This window comes from Mesoplodon bidens (assembly GCF_964165515.1).
Source record: "Mesoplodon bidens genome assembly, chromosome: 3".
NCBI classification, from domain to species: Eukaryota; Metazoa; Chordata; class Mammalia; order Artiodactyla; family Ziphiidae; genus Mesoplodon; species Mesoplodon bidens.
The window spans coordinates 147797008-147816268 of NC_138178.1; the positions used below are offsets into that span (position 1 = coordinate 147797008).

The 19261-nt window shown below is 39.0% G+C and overlaps 1 protein-coding gene across 7 annotated transcripts in view; it reads left to right on the top strand.

The window, feature by feature from the left end:
- Positions 1–19261, top strand: part of LOC308613799 (uncharacterized protein) — a 366445-nt gene that overhangs the window by 293157 nt on the left and 54027 nt on the right. For all 7 annotated transcript variants that reach the window (XR_014015317.1, XR_014015318.1, XR_014015319.1 and 4 more), the window contains one exon: positions 12094–12155. Coding sequence is in view for 2 of the 7 variants with exons in the window: in XM_081227835.1 (XP_081083961.1) it covers positions 12094–12137 (44 nt within the window). In the remaining 5 variants the exon portion in view is untranslated. Of the gene's footprint in view, positions 1–12093; positions 12156–19261 lie in introns of those variants that run through there.

The following is a 19261-nucleotide window of genomic DNA, read 5'->3' on the forward strand; positions in this document are numbered from 1 at the left end:
TTATAGTTAGAAATCAGAGAGCATGATACCTCCAGCTTTGTTCTTCTTTCTCAAGGTCACTTTGACTAATTGGGGTCTCTTATGATTCCATACAAATTTTAGGATTATTTGTTCCAATTCTGTGAAAAATGCTATTGATATTTTGATAGAGATTGCATTGAATCTGTATGTTGCTTTTGGTAGTTTGGACATTTTTTCTAATACTGATTGTAATACATTTTTTCAGTACTAGTTCTTTCATTCTATGAGAACAGTATATCGTTCTGTTTATTTGTAACATCTTTAATTTCTTTCATCAATATCTTACAGTTTTCAGAGTACAGGTCTTTCACTTCCTTGATTAAATTTATTCCAAGGTATTTTATTCTTTTTGGTGCAATTGTAAATGGGATTGTTTTCTTAATTTCTCTTTCTGATAGTTTGTTATTAGTGTATAGAAATGCAAGAGACTCCTACATATTAATTTTGTATCCTTCAATTTGCTGAATTCATTTATTCCAGTAGTTTTTGGTGGAGTTTTTAGGGTTTCCTGTATATAGTATCATGTCATCTGCAAATAGTGACAGTTTTACTTCTTCCTTTCTGATTTGGTTGACTTTTATTTCTTTTTCTTATCTAATTGCCATAGCTGCAACTTCAAATACTTTGTTGAATAAAAGTGGTGAGAGTGGGCATTCTTTTCTTGTTCCTGATTTTAGAGGAAACCTTTCAGCTTTTCACTATTGAGTAGGATGTTAGCTATGAGTTTGACATATATAGCGTTTGTTATATTAAAGTGTGTTCACTCTGTACCTACTTTGTTGAGAGCTTTTATTATAAATGGGTGTTGAATTTTGTGAAAATGACTTTTTCTCCATCTACTGAGATGATCATATGATTTTTATCCTTTGTTTTGTTAATGTGGTGTATCATGTTGATTGATTTGTGGATGTTGAACCATTTTTGCATCCCTGGAATAAATACCACTTGATCATGAGGTATGATCCTTTTAAAGTATTGTTGAATTTGCATTGCTAATGTTTTGTTGAACGTTTTTACATCCTGTTCATCAAGGGTATTGTGTAACTTTTTTTTTTTTTTTTTTGCAGTGTCTTTGTCTGGTTTTGGTATCAGGGTAATGCTTGTCCTGTAGAATGAGTTTGGAAGCTTGCCTTCCTCCTCAATTTTTGGAAAAGTTTGAGAAGGACAGGTTTTAACTCTTCTTTAAATGTTTGGTAGAATTCACCTGTGAAGCCATGGGCTTCTATTTATTGGGAGTTTTTAAAATTACTGATTCAATCTCATTGCTAGTAACTTGGTCTATTCAGGTTTTCTATTTCTTCCTTGTTTTTAAGAAGATTGTAGTTTTAAAAATTTTATCCATTTCCTCTCGGTTTTCTAATTTGATGGCATATAATTGTTTATAGTAGTCTCTTATGATACTTTGTATTTTTGTGGTATCAGTTGTAACATCTCCTCTTTCCTTTCTGATTTTATTTGGGGCCTTTCTCTTTTTTTCTTGATGAGTCTGATTAAAGGCTTGGCAATTTTTTATATTTTCCAGGATTCAGCTCTTGCTTTCATTGATCTTTTCTGTTGTTTTTTTGGTCTCTATTTTATTTAGCTCCACTCTGATCTTTATTATTTCCTTCATTTTACAAACTTCGGGCTTTGTTATTTTTTTTCTAGGTCATTTAGGTGTAAGGTTAGATTGTTTATTTGAGACATTTTTCTTGTTTCTTTAGGTAGGCCTATATCACTGTAAACTTCCCTCTTAGAACTGCTTTTGCAGCGTCCCATAGATTTTGGAAGTTTAAACATAAACTTCCAACCTTTCATTTGTCTCAGGGTATTTTCTTATTTCTTCATTGCCCCATTGATTGTTTAGTAGCATGTTGTTTAGTCGCCATGTGTTTGTGTCTTTTCCAGTTTTTTTCTTGTAGTTTATTTCTAGTTTCCCACTGTTGTGGTTGGAAAGGATGCTTGATATGATTTCACTCTTCTTAAAGTTATTGAGACTTCTTTTGTGACCTTTTTCAGCTTCTTTTCCCATATAGGTTATTATAAAATGTCTTTCATATATTTTCATTTCTAGTTATGGCCTTTCTTTTCTTCTTAAATAAGTCTCTTTAACATTTCTTATAAGGCATATTAAGTGCCTTAGCTTGTGCTTATCTGAGAAACTTTTTATCTGTCCTTGAGTTCTGAATGATAACTTTGCCAGGTAGAGTATTCTTTGTTGTAAGTATTTTCCTTTCAGGACTTTGAATATATCATGCCGCTTTGTTCTGGCTTGTAAAGTTTCTGCTGAAAAATCAGGTGATAGACTTACAGGGATTCCCTTATATATAACTAGTTGCTTTTTTCTTGCTGCCTTTAAAATTCTCTCTTTATCTTTAACTTTTGACATTTGAATTATAATGTGTCTTGGTGTTGGTCTATTTAGGTTCATCTTTTTGAGAACTCTCTTTGCTTCTCAGACTTTGATGTCCTTTGCCAGGTTAGGGAAGTTTTCAGCCATTACTTCTTCAGATAAGTTTTTTGTACGTTTCTCTCTTTCTTCTGCTTCTGGGACCTATATAATATGAATGTTATTATGTTTGATGTTGTCCCAGAGAGCCCTTAAACTATCCTCATTTTTAAAAATTCTTTTCTCTTCTTACTCTTCCATTTGGGTGATTTCTACTACCCTCTTTTCCAGATCACTGATTCATTGTTCTGCATCATCTAATCTGCTGTTGATTTCATCTAGTGTAGTTTCATTTCAGTTACTGTATTCTTCAGCTCTGATTGGTTCTTTTTTATATTTTCTATCTCTTTGTTGAAGTTCTTAACTGTGTTCATACATTCTTCTCCCGAGTTCAGTGAGCATTCTTATGACCACTTCCTTGAACTCTTTATTAGATAGGTATCTCTATTTCATTTAGTTCATTTTCTGAGGTTTATTTTGTTCTTTTGATTGGAACATATTCCTCTGTCTCCTCATTTTGCCTAACTCTTAGCATGTTTTTGTTTTGTTTTGTTTTTTTAATGTATTAGGTAGGTCAGCTGTGTCTCCTCATCTTGAAGGAGAGGTCTTATGTAGAGGGTTTCCTTTGGGACCCAGATGAGCAATCCCTCCTGGTCACCAGAGCCAGGTGCCCCAGAAGACTCCCCCATGTGGGGTGCACGCACCCTCCTATTGTTGTGGTCCTCCAGTTCCTGCAGATGCGCTCTTGGGTGGGTTGGCCCCCAGGCTGGCTTGTTATAAGGCTTGGCTCTGACTGCTGCAGTTGTGCTGGTGGGCAGGGCTGGCCTCCAGGGGTAGGAGCCACTTTGTTGGGGAGGGGTGGTGATCTGGACCAAGGCCACCCACCAGTGTAGAGGGACAGGATCTGCTTTGGGGGGTTCCCATCCCAACAGAGGCCGCCTGTTGGTGTGGTGGGAGAAGAGCCACTTTGGGAGGGTGCTGGCTGGAGCAGGTCCACAGGGGAAAGCTGGGGCTGGGTGAGTGGCGCTAGCAAGATACCTGGCAGATGTCACAAACAGCACCCACCAGTGCCAGGCCAGCTTGGTAGAGGGAGGATAAAATAATTTTTTTTAAAAAATGACACCCACCAGAACTTCATTCTGGGAGGAAGTTCCAACAGATCCCTGCCCCTTTGGCACTTGACATAACATCGGTCATTGAATCTCCTTTATGTATGGCCCAGATGCTTTTCAAACTGCTGCCTCTGCACTGGGACTTGGAGTGAGTGAGTTTGTGCACAGGCCCTTTAGGCATCTTGGTTTCTCATAGCCCTCCAGCTCTCCTGGACATGACCCTGCTGGCTTTCAAACCCAGACATTGTGGGGGCTCACCTCACTGGTGCAGGGCCCCCCTGCTCTTTAGGGAGGACTTCCACATTAGTGATATCCCCCGCTTGCTTGTGGGTTGTCACACTGGGGGTGTGGGTTCTGACTAGACTGTGTCTCTGCCCCTCCTGCCCATCTTGATGTGGTTTTTTCTTAATTTCCTTAGTTGTAGATGAGCTGTTCTGCTAGTCTTCAGGTGGTTCTCAGAGAAAGTTGTTCTACATATAGTTGTAGTTTTGATGTGTCTATGGGAGGAGGTGAGCTCAGGATCTTCCTCCTCTGCCATCTTGATCCCAGCTTGGATCTTGATTTCTAAATACCACTCTAATAAAAGGAACCAGGGCTCCTTGGAGAAATGGTAAGAAAGTACAAAATGAGACTGAAACATCTAGTTTTAGAAAATAAGGGAGTGCTCAGAAAATGATGAGGTCATGTCAAAATGACCTAGAAGCCATCTTGAAGGGGTTCCCACTGGCCCAATCTGGGGCTGATTGGGCTACAAAACACATAACGGTAATAATGGATTATAAGAAACCATAATAATAATATATTATAACCCACTGAATACATGGATGAATAATAAAATGTAAGAATGAATGGATTGATTAATTGATCTTGATGAGGAACAGTATATGTACATAGCTTCAAAGTACCTCCCTAAGAAATACTTACTAACTACCAAGAGGAAAAGTGTAAGTAGCTCTACAGTGGAGAAGACTAGCAGATACCACTTTAATCAGTTCATCAATGTGAACATCATCAGTAATAATACAAATGAAAATTGTGTGCCACCTGGTGGGTTGCAATGAGAAGAACACAGCGTTTTTTTCTGTAATATTCCTGCCAGTATCTTTGCTCATCATTCATTCTGCTTTTAAATAAATTGGTGCTGAAGTATGACATACATACAGAAAGGTGACAAATCGTATGTGGACAGATCAATAAATTTCAAAAACTGAACTTGTCTATGTAACCAGCACTCAGATCAAGAAATTGAACAGTCTGTCACTCTAAAAGCACCTGTTCTGACTTCAAATTATAATCATTGATGATTAATTTTGCCTGGTTTTGTACTTTATATAAAAGGAATCATATAGCATGTATTTTTGTATATGGCTTCTTTCTCTCAGCATTATATATTCATGTTGTTGCAGGTAGCAAATATTTTCTTTTTTTTCTAACTGCAGCGTTCCATTATATGAATTCATCAGTTATTTTTTCTTTCTGTTATGGATACACACTGGAGTTCTTTTCAGTTTTGGGTTGTTATGAATTGCACTGCTGTGAACATCCTTGTTCATGTCTTTTGCCACACATGTGTCTGTTTATGTTGGCTATATACCTAGGAATTGAATTGCAGAGTTATAATGTATACATACATTCATCTTCAGTAGATACCACCAAACAGTTTTTCAGGTGGGCAGTTAACACTCCTACCACAGGTATAAGGGAAGTGCCGTTTGCTCCACACCCTTGTCAACATGGCTGTTAATTTTAGCTATTCCAGTGGGTATGTAGTGGTACCACACTGGGGATTTTAACTTGTGTATCTGATGACTAATGAAGTTGAGCATCTTTCATCTATTTGTTAACTGTTGTCTTTTGTGAGGTCATCATTCATTCTTGCCTTTCAGGTCTTCTATCCGGTATCATTTTACTTCTGTGCAAAGGTCATTTCCTTTATAACTTAGTGTGTCAGCTGATGGTAAACTCTCGGTTTTATTTGGCTGAAAATGTTTATTGTTCTAGAAGGAATCGTCTTTAGTTATAGAATTCCAGGTTGATTGTTATCTCTGTTAGGTCACTGAAGATAGTAGTCCTTGTCTGGGCTCCATTGTTGCTGATGAGAAATCAAGAGTCATCTTAATTGGTGTTCATTTGTAGGTGATTCTCTTTTCTCTTTGCTGCTCTTAAGATTGCTTTTTATTTAGTATTCTGCAGTTTTACTCTGATGTCCCTCAGTATTGCTTTTCCCCCTGCTTGTTGTTTGTTGGCCTTTCTAGATTCAAGGATTGGTGTCATTTACAGTATTGATTCTCTCCATTATCTTTCTCTAGTATTCCTCTTAGGTGAATGTTAGACCTATTCACTGTACCATCTGTGTCTCTTAATGTCACTTTTATGGTTGCATCTCTCTATTTGGGAAGCATTCTAGATGTTTTTTTTTAGATCTGTCTTCCAGCTACTGATCCATTATTCATCCGTGTCCAAATGTAATTTATTCACCTGATGAACTTTTTTTTAAAGTGTAGGGATCTTTTTTGGGGGGGGGGAATCTTTCTTTTTTAATATTTATTTATTTATTTGGTTGCGCCGGGTCTTAGTTGTGGCTCGTGGGCTCCTTAGTTGTGGCATGTGAACTCTTAGTTGTGGCATGCATGTGGGATCTAGTTCCCTGACCAGGGATCGAACCTGGGCCCCTGCATTGGGAGCGCAGAGTCTTATCCACTGCATCACCAGGGAAGTCCCACTAATTTTTTCTAAGCTTCTGTTATCATATTTTTAGTTCTAAAATTCTATTCAGTTCTTTTTTCATTTCTTTTTAGTTATTTACAATATTCTATTTGTTCATTACTTTCAAGCTTCTCATTTATACATTTATGTATATATATACCTTAAATAAAAAACTATTAGCTTTAATATTTGGCACAGAGAGAAGAGGGCCTGAAGCCAGGTTTTAGATTAAGATGATTGTAACTCACAATCTCTCATCTCTTCCTTCTTTTCTTTTTTCTCTCTTTCTTTTTTTTATTTTTTACTTTTCATTTTGAAATAATTTTAGACTTAAAAAAAAGTTGCAAAAATAGGTAAATTTCTACATACCCTTCACCCACCTTCCCAAAATGCTAATGTCTTATATAACTATAGTAAACTTATCAAAATCAGGAAATTCACATTCATACAGTAATGTTAATTGAGCTACAGACCGTATTCATATTTTGTCACGTATCTCAATAATATTTATGTCTGGACCATGGTCCAGTCTAGGATCCAACACTGCATTTAGTTGTTTTATTTCCTTTGTCTTCTTTAATCTGTGCTGTTTGTCAAATGGTGGTTTTTCTGTTTCCATCAGTCTTCTCTACACTTATTAATTGAAATTCTCTTACAAGAAAGAGCTTGGCTTTCTTGCCCATTTATTTGTGTATTCAGTTACTTATTTTTTATCGATATGGACTCGTGGGTATTTGTTTTATCCTATAAGTTATAATGTATTAGTATAATTTTTTAATTTTTTTGCTCAGATTGTCCCAGATTTGGCCCCTTCAGGTTAGTTCCAGTCCTTTTGATAAATCCATATCTTTTTTGAGCACTCCTTACTTTGTTGTACCACAAAATGTTCTAGGTTCATCTGGTACTTTCGCTTTCCTAGCTTTGCAGCCAGACATTTCTCTAAGTAGTCCTGGTTCCCCTTATTGGAGGATAGTGTTTAGAAGCCAGTATTTGGGTGCTACATGTGCTCATTGCTACAGGGGTATCATTGCTCCTAGTCTTTGTCAGAGGACAGAGCTACACATACCTGCCTCTACAAATATCTATTATCTACTGAAATATATATTAAAAACCATGATATCTCTGATTCCAGTCTGATACCATACAGTTTATTCTGGTCTTTCCCATTCCTTTCTTTGTTTTTTCTCTAGTCTCAGAGTATATAGTCAAGATGCTGGCTTCCAAAGGGGTTAGGTTAGTTCTTTTCTTCTGCACTCAGTTAAGTGTGGTTACTTATACCTTTGTAATGCAGTTCCCTTATTACTGAATGTGTTTCATTTTGAGTTACCTTCACATACTGTCTGATTTTGATTGTTCACCTTTTTATTTTGTTTAACAGTACTATGGTTATAAATGTCAAAACTATGCAAAAAGATATATCTGGAGACCTATCACTCCCCCTCTGTTCTTTGTATTCCATTCTCATTCCCCCAGTTCCCACCTGAATGGTTCCATAATGCCTGTAAGATAAAATTTGAATTTAGTATAATTGACAAGTCCCTCCATCATTTCAGTCTTAGCTTGTCCTTATAACACCATGTTCTGGAAGCCTCAGATTTCCTCTTATTCCTCAAGCCTGACTGGCTCATTCATGCCTCCATGCCTTTGCATATTCTCTCCCTCTGCCTGGAGTAATGCTCTGTTCCTCTTCCTGTCTTGCCCACCTTTAATCATTCAAAACCCATTTCAGGGCTTCCCTGGTGGCGCAGTGGTTGAGAGTCCGCCTGCCGATGCAGGGGATACAGGTTCGTGCCCTGGTCCAGGAAGATCCCACGTGCCGCGGAGTGGCTGGGCCCGTGAGCCATGGCCGCTGAGTCTGCGTGTCCAGAGCCTGTGCTTCGCAACGGGAGAGGCCACAACAGTGAGAGGCCCATGTATCACAAAAAACAAAAACAAAAACAAAAACAAAACCCCATTTCAACTCTTACCTACTAGGTAAAGACTTCCTTTCCTCACCCATCTCTCCCCATTTGCATTTCACTCCTCCATTTAGTAATTCTCTTCTGTTAATTCATAGCTCTATAACACTTGTAAATATCGTGTAACTTTTGTGACATTTGATTTAAATTATTGATGCATAGGCTTTTCATTTTCTTTATAACTGTGAGCTTCTTAAAGACAGGAAATTTGTCCTTGGATTCCTAGCATCTAGTTCAGTTTCTTGCATTTATCAGTTATACAGTGAATACAGTATAGTGAGTGGATGTCAGTTCTTTTCACTTTCTTTACTCTTTCTCTTTTTATTTCACTCATGATGTAAGCCCATATTAATAGAATGTGGTGCCCGTGATCTTGTTATCTTTGGCATTTTTGTATTTTCTGCCTCTCCTCACGTATTTGGGCACAACCTTGGTAATTTAATGGCTTCCTGTGATCCCTGGGAAGTCACAATATCTAATTAAATTTTCAGACACAGTATAGAGGAATGAGGTGAAACCAGGGTATAGAAATTGTTTAAAATACGCAGACCTAAAAAGTCAAGAGTATATTATCTGTCCGATTTGCCTTTTCATTTGAAAAGTTGAAGCTTGCTGCCCGTTTAACCTGTTAGATTGGAAGAAATTGTTGTACTGGAAACAAAATCCCTTCAACGGTCTTTCAGGAGCACTAGTCAGCTTTTAAAATATCATTATTATTGTCCAAAAGACAAGTTTAGTAACCTTCCACATTGTGTTTCTAAGCTGCTTACTTTACTTTCTATTCTGTGTAGATTATTCAGCAGATTATGTTAAAATGTAGGGGCTTATTTCCACCAGTCTCTTCATGCACCATCTGTTACTTCCCTCTCTCCTTCTGTATTACATTCTCTTCCTGCCACTCCTGTGTGTTCTATTTAAATCATAGCTCATTCTCCAAAGTCCTACCTGCTACTCAGCTCAGAGGTTTAGTTGTAATATAGACGTCACACTAAGCAAAGGGGCGGGGGTGTTGTTTCTGGACCGCGTTTAGCAAGGGTACAAAGCTACAGCTACTGCATCGAGTGTCTGATGTCCGGGGCTAGTGAGCTTTGAGAAATCATTCACTTATATTACTGGCCCGTATTCTTTATTTATACAAATTGAAAATATATCACTTTTTTATTCAAGTGTTACACATGTAGAGACAAATGTGTCATAAAGAAGCACTTTGATGAATTTTCCTAATTGAGTATAACCGGAAAACCACCATTCAAACCAGGGAACCCAGTATTACTAGCCTGCCAGAATTCTTCCTTCCCCCCAGGCTTTACTGCCCCCTCTAAAAGATAACTACTATCCTGATTTACATAGTTTTACCTACTTTTGAACTTTATAAAATAAAATCATACGGTACATTCTGTCATGTGTCTGGCTTCTTTGTCTCGACATTAAGTTTGTGAGATTCTTCTGTGTTGTTGAATCACTTATGGTTCATTTATGTTCATTACTATGTAGCAGGCAAACTGCCTGTTTTTGTAAATAAAGTTTTATTGGAGCACAGCCACACCCATTCATTTACATATTGTCTGTGGTTACTTTTGCACTCCAAAGGCAGAGTTGAATAGTTGTAACAGGGCACAGAGACCATTTGGCCTGCAAACCCTAAAATATTTACTATCTGGCCCTTTGCAGAAAAAATTGATTGACCCCCTGCTGTATAGTGTTCATTATATGAATATTCCACAATTTATATGTTACTGAGTTTTGTCTATTGCAATTGATGCTTCGTTAAATATATGTGTCTTTAGGATCTATGTATATGCATTCTTACAAGGTATTTCCCCAGGAGTGGAATTGCTAGGCCACAGTTTATGTTCTGCTTTATTAGATATTGCTTTTCCAGTTCACACTCCCACAGCAGCATATGAGAGTTGAATTGCTCCACATCCCTAAGACCTGGTATTGTCAGATATTTGCATAGGAGCCATTTGGATGAGTATATAATTTTATCTCATTTGTGGTTTTTAATTTGTATTTCCATGGTAATGAATGATGTTGAACACCTTTTCACGTGTTTTTTGGCCATTTTTTTTTTTATAGCTTTTTTTTTGGCTGTATGTGGGCCTCTCACTGTTGTGGCCTCTCCCCTTGTGGAGCACAGGCTCCGGACGCGCAGGCTCAGCGGCCATGGCTCACGGGCCCAGCCGCTCCACAGCATGTGGGATCTTCCCGAACCGGGGCACGAACCCGTGTGCCCTGCATCGGCAGGTGGACTCTCAACCACTGCGCCACCAGGGAAGCCCTGGCCATTTTTGATATCCTGTTTGGGTGACCTGTGTTTTTCTTATTTTGTCAGAGTTTTTTATATTCTGATGAGTCCTTTGCTGGATTTATGTATTGCAAATATCATCTTCTTTTCTGAGACATGCACTTCTATTCTTTTAATAGTGCTTTTGTTTTATTTTATTTTTATGAACATGAAGGGGATCAGAATATAGCACCCCAAAATATGCCACTTTGGCATGAAAATTATTTTGGACTGAAGGAAGTCTAAAAACATCAGACACAGGAAGAGCTTTTTGCTCTCCCCCTTTCTTCCAGAAAGCAGGGCATAAATTTCCATTTGTAAATTTTCCATTTGTAAATTTCCATTTGTAAAGCAGGGCATAAATTTGGGGTGTAAGCAGGGTACCCCATCTGCCATACCAGGAAGAAGAGAATGACACTTGAGTCTGTGTAACAAATCTTACTAAACAATTCTTACCCACCATACATTTCCTAGTCACCTTCCCACAATTTATCATCCTTAGGAGCCTAACCCCCTTTTTTCCTTTGTTTAGTCACTTCTCCGCTATTTATTGCCCTTTGTTAAAATGGTATAAGCCCCTGGATCTAACTGCCACTTTAGGTTTTCATTGTTCCATGGCATCTCCATGCATGTAAAAACATTAACATCAATAAAGAAATATATGCCTTTTCTCTTACTAATTTGTCTTTGTCAGTTTAATTTGCAAGTCCCAGGAATTGAATACAAGAGGGTAGAGGAAAAGTTTTTTCTTCTTCTGAAGATCATAACTAATGCCAACAACATGGCTGAATCTTACATACACTGAGGAAAGTGAAGTTAGACATGGTATTTGTAGATAGATGGGCAGTAACTATCCTCAGCTTTGCCAAGGCACACCATCCCCAGGAAACACCAAGCATCCATGGTTAGAGTTTTACGTTTTTAAACTCCTTCTGAATTAAAGAGTGTGACTTGCCATATTGTTATTTGTCCTGAGGTCTGGATAGGGACAGACCTTTCTCTTTTGAATATTAAAAGACATTCCAGTGTCTTAGAGTCCCCAGTTCTTTGGCTGTGTTTCTTTAGCATTTCAAGGTATGCTGAATATTCAAAGATTTTATTAAGATGCAGTGTCAAATATTTGAATCAGATATTTCCATTTTTATCTGAGGACTGTTTCCTCAGATCTCTGAGTTTAAGAATTTAGAAATTGAAGGTGATTTATCTAGCTTTAAGTTGTGTTGAACTCAGTAGGTTGGATGTGTGTTGTAGGGGTTAGATGACATGGTTTTTGAGGTCCGTTTAATAATTGCTTTTGTTTCCATTTTATAAATAGCAGTCCAGGGCAGTTTTACTTGCTTAAAATGTATTTTCTTTGTTTGGTGGTGGTCAGATCTACAAAAGATGCAGATAATTTTAACTTGAAGATAGAAGAATTTTTATACTACAGATAATTTTTCTCATTTTTAATTTAACTTTAGCTACTTACTTTAAAAAGGCTGGTTTACTTCTTTCGGGGAAAAAATAAGACTTGTCAAAGTTATGCAACTGTTTTTAATGAAATGTCTTCTGTACTTAACTATTTTTATTCTTTTTTTTCAGGTTATACATTGTTAATGTGGATGCTATTATCTAAATTTCTGTAGCTATGGCACAAGAATATAGTAAGTACTATACCATACTTCCTATGACCTACGTGCTTTATAAAGTGTTAATTTTCTGTCTTTAAATTTCTCATTGGAGCAGTGGAGGTATAGGAACAGAGTTTTAAAAAATCTCCTTTTCTCGGGAGTCCCCTGGCAGTCCAGTGGTTAGGACTCAGCGTTTTCACTGCCGTGGACCTGGGTTCAATCCCTGCTTGGGAAACTAAGGTCCTGTAAGGAGCGCGTGTGGCCAAAAAAAATCTGCTTTTCTCAAAGGAAGTAATTCATTTGGTCATCTGATTTTTGCGTCTCTAGCTTTATATATGCACAAATATATCACAGTTATGATTTATTTAATCTGATAAACACAGAATGGCTCAGGCCTTTCCCAGTAAATGCTAGTGAGTAGACATTAGGATTGAATCCATATTATGCATCTCATCTACCTCTCCCCACAAGCCCCCCCATGTTATGGGGTTGAGGAGCTGACCACAGCTCCAGGGTGGGCCCTGATAAGGGGCAGTCCCATCCCTGCTGTGTCCATGCATGATTAACTCACCGGGGAGGAGGCATCAGCCAGTGTTGGGCATTAACTGGCCAGCGGCCTGGCTTCAAGAATGGTTCTCTAATCCTGCTCTAGCCAAGGAGACTCCAAAGTAGGTTTGCCAGGAGCTTCTGGCAGAAGTCTTCTCATACTTCAAACAGAGCTACGGGAAGAGCCTGCCTCTGCCTCTCTTCTTCTGGATGTTGTTTTGCGCTGGTGTGAGGTCTGGTGTGGCTCCAGGCCGAGCAGGAAGTCACACAGAGTGGAGGACAGAGGAACCAGCCTTGAAGGCAGTTTCTCCTCCAGAAGTCCAAGCATGTGAGCCAGTAACATTTCCTTTTTGTGTAAGCCAGTTTGAGTTGGGAGCCAAAGCATCCTAGGTGATTGACTTCATCTCCATTTGTTTTTAGTACTCCATTAGTTTCTCCCTGGGGAATGTGGGAGCAATTGCAAAGGGAGGCAAACTCATACTGTTAAACAAATCTGACAGGATGTGTTGCTGTTGAGGGCACCCTCTTCATTCTGAACAATTCACAGCCAGTGATTTTATATTCAAAGACGTGAGAATGAAACACATTGCTTTCCGATTCTGTCTTTTCTTTTCCTGGAGGTTTTGCCTTTTAATCAACCCACTTGGGCTGTGAACGCTGAAAAGGGTCTTAGACTGCTGACCTGAAAACCATCCTCTTGTATAGGTATATATTTAACAGTGTGGAGCTGTCCCTTGTGTTTTCTTAGAACAGTCTGTACCAGACTTCTAATTCCTTGTTAGCTTTTGTTTTTCAAAAATTACTGTGAATACTCAAATACAGAAACTGCATAAGGGATGATATAACAGATATTTATTATGTGTCCTGTTACAACACTCTAGACAAATAGAATGTTTACCAATTCTATGGAACAGTTAAAGACCTACGGCCATCCTCCCTCATTGCAGTATCCTTTCTCTGCCTCTGAGGAACCTCTGTCCTGGTTTTGATCTCTGTTCTTCTCATGCATTTGTTTGTGCTTTTACCACGTATGTGTAGGATGATTTTTGTATGCTTTTGCACTTCAGGTAAACATAGATACTGTGTGTGTATTTGTTGTTTAAGATCACAAAGAAGTTGAGAAGAAATTCCGGATCACAGAAAGAAGCTATAAATGTGTTCTCAGATACTTGTCCGAAGATCTGTTACTAGGCATCTTGGTGATCCGTAATGAACTGTGTTAGATTTTCAGTGGCTAATGAGTTTCATCAACATGCTTATCTTCTGGAGTCTGGTGCTTGGTCTTCTGCTGAGTTCACACCCGTGCCTGCACTCCTTTGAAGGTTTGGCATGTGCAGGACCTACTGTGTCATCAGTGAGCTTTTCAGAGTGTGTTGGTTACTTTTTCATATAAATAGCTGCATTCATTGTGTGGTCATAATGCATGCTTTTGGCAAACTTGGGTAAAACGATGCATTCTTTTGCACTCTGACAGTTAGCCATCATACTGACAAAGTTGACTTCTGTGCTTTCTAAGTTTGTTTCCTCCTTGGACTGGTGGCAGCAGTTATGGAGGAGGCATCCACTCCTATGAACAGATTATGAAGCGTGGTACTTTGAATTGTAGTATCTCATTATCTCCTTTTGTGCTCCAGCATGAGTCTTGGAGATGATTTTGTAGCATCCTTGTCTGAAACATTTCTTAGGTCATTTAACTTCTGCATTCAGAACACCCATTCTTTGCCATTTGAGGAGTCGTATCCCCAGGTTCTTGTTTGGAATGTTGCCTCCACAGACTGAATAGTCATTTCCACTCAGAGATCGTTAATCCTCTCAACGTGGGAGCGTAAATACTGATAAAATGTCAGAGAAAGATTTATGACAATCAGAAGAGGATTTCCATTTTTTTCCGGGTGTTATTTTTCGCTTAAATTAAAAAAAAATTTTTTTTTATTTTTGGCTGTGTTGTGTCTTCGTTGCTGCACGCGGGCTTTCTCTAGTTGCGGCGAGCGGGGGCTACTCTTCGTTGCAGTGCACAGGCTTCTTATTGCGGTGGCTTCTCTTGTTGCGGAGCACGGGCTCTAGGCGCGTGGGCTTCAGTAGTTGTGGCGCACGGGCTTAGTTGCTCTGTGGCATGTGGGATCTTCCTGGACCAGGGCTCAAACCCGTGTCCCCTGCCTTGGCAGGCGGTTTCTTAACCACTGTGCCACCAGGGAAGTCCCATTGCCTAAATGTTTAACATGTGAAAAAACCAGTAAACCCAAAAGGTTTTTTTCCCCTTAATTCATATAGATTGTATCCACACTACAGACTCAGTAACATCTTTTGTAAAAATCCAGTTTTAGGTTTTTGTGCTTTGTGCATGCATTTTTCTGTTGTTAAAAAATGGATCCTTCTTTTAATTTTATTTAAATGTAACTGTCTTTAGCTTTTTTCCTTCATTGTGGGCCTAGGATCATAAATTAAAATGTTGCCAATGTTAGAAGATTATAACCATCAAATGGAAACACCCAATCAATGAGGCCCCTATGAAAAGAGCTAGTAAATCTCTTCCATTGGGAGATGACCAGCCTTCAAGTGGAATGCCATTTGTACAGCAGGCCAAATATAGACAAGAAATGCAAGATATTTAAGCTATAATCCTGTAATGAATTTTATTTCCATATTCTTCTTTCAAAAACTTTAGTGTTATAGTTGTTTTTTAAGGGGAAAAAGACTACTGATGTTTTTATTTGAAAGATCAGTTCAGTGAACTGTTATTTTTATTTCTTGTGGAAGGATGTCTTCTCATTTATTTCCTATGTAAAGGGATCTGTAGACTTGGCTTGTTTTTATGCCTCAAAATGAAATGGTGCCCTTTGGGGGATGCTCCACTGGGCTGAGGGAACTTCTAGACAGTGACTCAGATCTGTAATTAGGTCTTGCTTTCCGCACCCTTGTTGACTTGAACTCACTAGCCATAGACCATTTAGTCTGGGAAAGCAATACATGAATCATCTAAATTGGTGCAAGTCATCCAGAATGCTACTAAATGTTTTCCGCTCTTTATTCTGATTGAAGGAACTAGAAAGGGAGACTTGTTCTTTGAGTTTGAAGATGGGTATGTACCCATTTGTGAAAGCAAATTTCTTCCCTAGATAGAGTGAAAAGCAGTGGAACATTTGACATTTGGGTTTTGCGGGTCTGTTTTAGAACATTCCTCCGCGCTTTCTAGCCTTTCCTTTGTGAAGGGGTGGTAGTGGTTGCCTATCTTCAGCTCCAGTTTGGTCTCCCATCCATGTCTTTCAGGAAGGGAGGCCCAGGGGCTGTCTTGCTGCCGAGAGTCTCAGCTTCACTCCTGCAGCATGGTTGACGCAGGAGGGAATCCTGGAAGTTTACATTGTGTGCGTTTTGCATCTTCTAACTTGAACCACTCATCAGTGTCTCTCATATTTAGGATGGAATTTGATATCCTTTTGTTCTCTGATTTATTGACACCTGTCAGTTACCTGGCAATGAAGTGGGTGAAAGTCTTTTTTTTGGTCTTCACTGAATCATAAGTTCACTTTGTTCCAATTTATTTTAGTGCAAAACATTAAAATAATCATATTCATTCTAAAGTGGAGGACATTTGTAAGTCATTTGGGGATAAAGATAAAATGAAGACTTTTCTTAGATAGAAAGTAAGCCTTTTAATTAGGTTTTTTGGGGTTTTTTTCCTTACGGGTTTTCTCTGATGGTGCATTAGGGATCTTGCCCAGCACTTAACGTCTTATTGTTTCTGCTCTAAAGAGAAAAAGACAAGCAGATTTAGCCAGTCAGTAGCCAAAAGACCAGATTTTCAACTTGTAATGTGAGTTGACTTTTTAATACGTGGATAAATCTTTGTTTTCACATTGGAATATCTGTGAGTGGGCCTCTCAGAGGAATGCATCTTTTGACAGGAAGTAGAAGAAAGCCATAGTTCGCTGTGTAATTTTGTGTTTTGCAGGCATGACTACTGTTTTGCGTCTGTGGGTGTATGTGCACAAGCACGAGAGTTGGGTTGTCTTTGTTGGTCTGGGTCATTGCTACTTGTTATACACTGTCATGTTCATTTTGGAAAATCAGGTGTTCAAATTATAAAATTATGGTTAGCACATCTGCTGAATTAAGTTGAAAGATTTTAGAGTGAGTTTCTAAGAAACTGATTGATAAAGTATTTCATGTCAGTGAACACCATTGATAAAATTCCTTATTACACGGTTAGTTAAGCTCTTTTCCCTGATATAAATCTTAGAGACCTTCATATTAGCAATTTAGGCTGTGTTTAAAAAGGGTGCCTGTTTGCGAAGAACTTCGATCCTATTTGTTGTAAGGACTTGTTTAATACCCAATTAACCTCTCACTTAATCTCTTTTTGCAATTAGGAGCCAAGAGACCATGCTTCAGTACCAAATACAAATCACGCAAACTTATGGCCCTTAGTTTGCATATTGTGTAAATAATTGGGTCATTAGCCAACACCTAAACAGACTGGGCGTGAAAGGTTTAAGTCTAGTGGGAATTCAACTTCACTTTATGGCTTCTAGATTACATTGTGTGAATTATTTCTTCCATGGCAGTCAATATCTCTCGTCAGTGGGTGCAGTAACAGGCCAGGTCAAGAATTCCAAAGTTCTTCACGAGTGTAGACATATCTGGAGTCTTATGCTTGATGATATCTTATCCCCTCAGTAGCAGATGCCTTCTAACTTTGTGGAAATGAAATCTCAATTTTCTAAATGAATGCAAATCCCTGGAGAAAGCTTCCCATCCTCTTTGTTTTTTGTTTTTTTTTTTAAATTTTCTTCTCAAATCAATTAAATAGAATTAGTCTGATCTGTACCGGTAGGTGCCCCCTCTGTACTCTGGAAAACTCTGCTAAACAGTCTGTGAAGACAGACCAGCTGTCTCTACTTCTGTCTGAATATTTGGCCCCATCCTGAAAATTTGATGGTATTCCCATTTTATTACTGCATGGTGGCCTCATTTTTTAAAAAACTAAATTTATTTTGTTCATTTATTTTTGGCTGCATTGGGTCTTCGTTGCAGCGCGCGGGCTTTCTCTAGTTGTGGCGAGCGGGGGCTTCTCTTCGTTGCGGTGCGCGGGCTTCTCATTGCCGTGGCTTCTCTTGCTGTGGAGCATGGGTGCTAGGCGCATGGGCTTCAGTACCTGTGGTGCGCAGGCTCAGTAGTTGTGGTGCTCGGGCTTAGTTGCTCCGCGGCATGTGGGATCTTCCCGAACCAGGGCTCGAACCTATGTTCCCTGCCTTGACAGGCGGATTCTTAACCACCGTGCCACCAGGGAAGCCCAGTGTCCTCATTTTAAAGATGGAGACATCAGCGTACATCCATTCACTCTGCAAATGCATGGAGCTTGTTGGTTATAAAGATTCAAGCCAAGGCCCAGCATTCATTGTGGCTAAAATTCTGTTCTTTTATTGTATTTTGCTAATCAGTTGGAGTAATATCCATTTGGTTGTATTTGTTTGAAGTATCCAGAAAACCTCTGGAAAACACTCCAGAAAACACTCTGTTCCTCTCAAATTTAAAAAATAACTTTTCGGGCTTCCCTGGTGACGCAGTGGTTGAGAGTCCGCCTGCCGATGCAGGGGACACGGGTTCGTGCCGCGGTCCGGGAGGATCCCACATGCCGCGGAGCGGCTGGGCCCGTGAGCCATGGCTGCTGAGCCTGTGCGTCCAGAGCCTGTGCTCCGCAACGGGAGAGGCCACAGCAGTGAGAGGCCCGCGTACCGCAAAAAAAAAAAAAAAAAAAAACTTTTCCAAAAACAATACATACCTACGAAAATGTGGAAAGTACAACCAAACATAAAATGAAGATGAAAATGAAAAGCATCTGTGATTTCACCACCCAGAAGTAGCTGTGGTTAACATGAGCTAATAATGTGTTCTCACAGAACACAGAGCACACCATTAAAAGGGTGGTACAGGGAGACCCACACCAATTATTAGTGAAGGAGTAACCTGGGTGGGGGCACCCAGAAATTCTTAAATACCTGTATATGGAATGTGTTAAACATAATATCATCTGAACGTCAAGTATTTATATCAAGAGGCTGTTGACATTTCATTGTAGGATAAAGAGGGAGCCTTTTTAAAGGGAAGCTGGGCTCTGGCCTATTCTGGTTAGCTTTTGTTTTTAACAATTTTAGGGAAAGATTTTTGGTGTAGGGTGTGTTTCTCTATGTAGGCCTGTGGTTTTGTTTTGTTTGTTTTTAAGTGAAGGAGTCTTATAAAGTAAGCCGTTATATAGGAAGAGGAATACTATATCTTTAAAAGAAATATCTCCGTTCCCCTGATAGAAAGATAGGAGAAAAAAGGCAAGTGACCCAAGGCTTCATACGGTAATTCTCCAAGGGTAGTTGAATTCAGGGTCCCTCCTGGACTTGTTTTTGATATGGTATATCTGTCCCCTGCCTCATTCTGTCTGATGTACCCCCTCCTCTCTGCTCCCTCCCCTGTCCCGTAACTTAAACAATGCAACATTGCAGAGCACAAGGAACTCTGCACTGACTCACATCTCCATTATCCCACTTCATGCTTCAATTTACAGTAAGTCCGGTTATTGTCTGGTTTTCAAATCATCACACCAC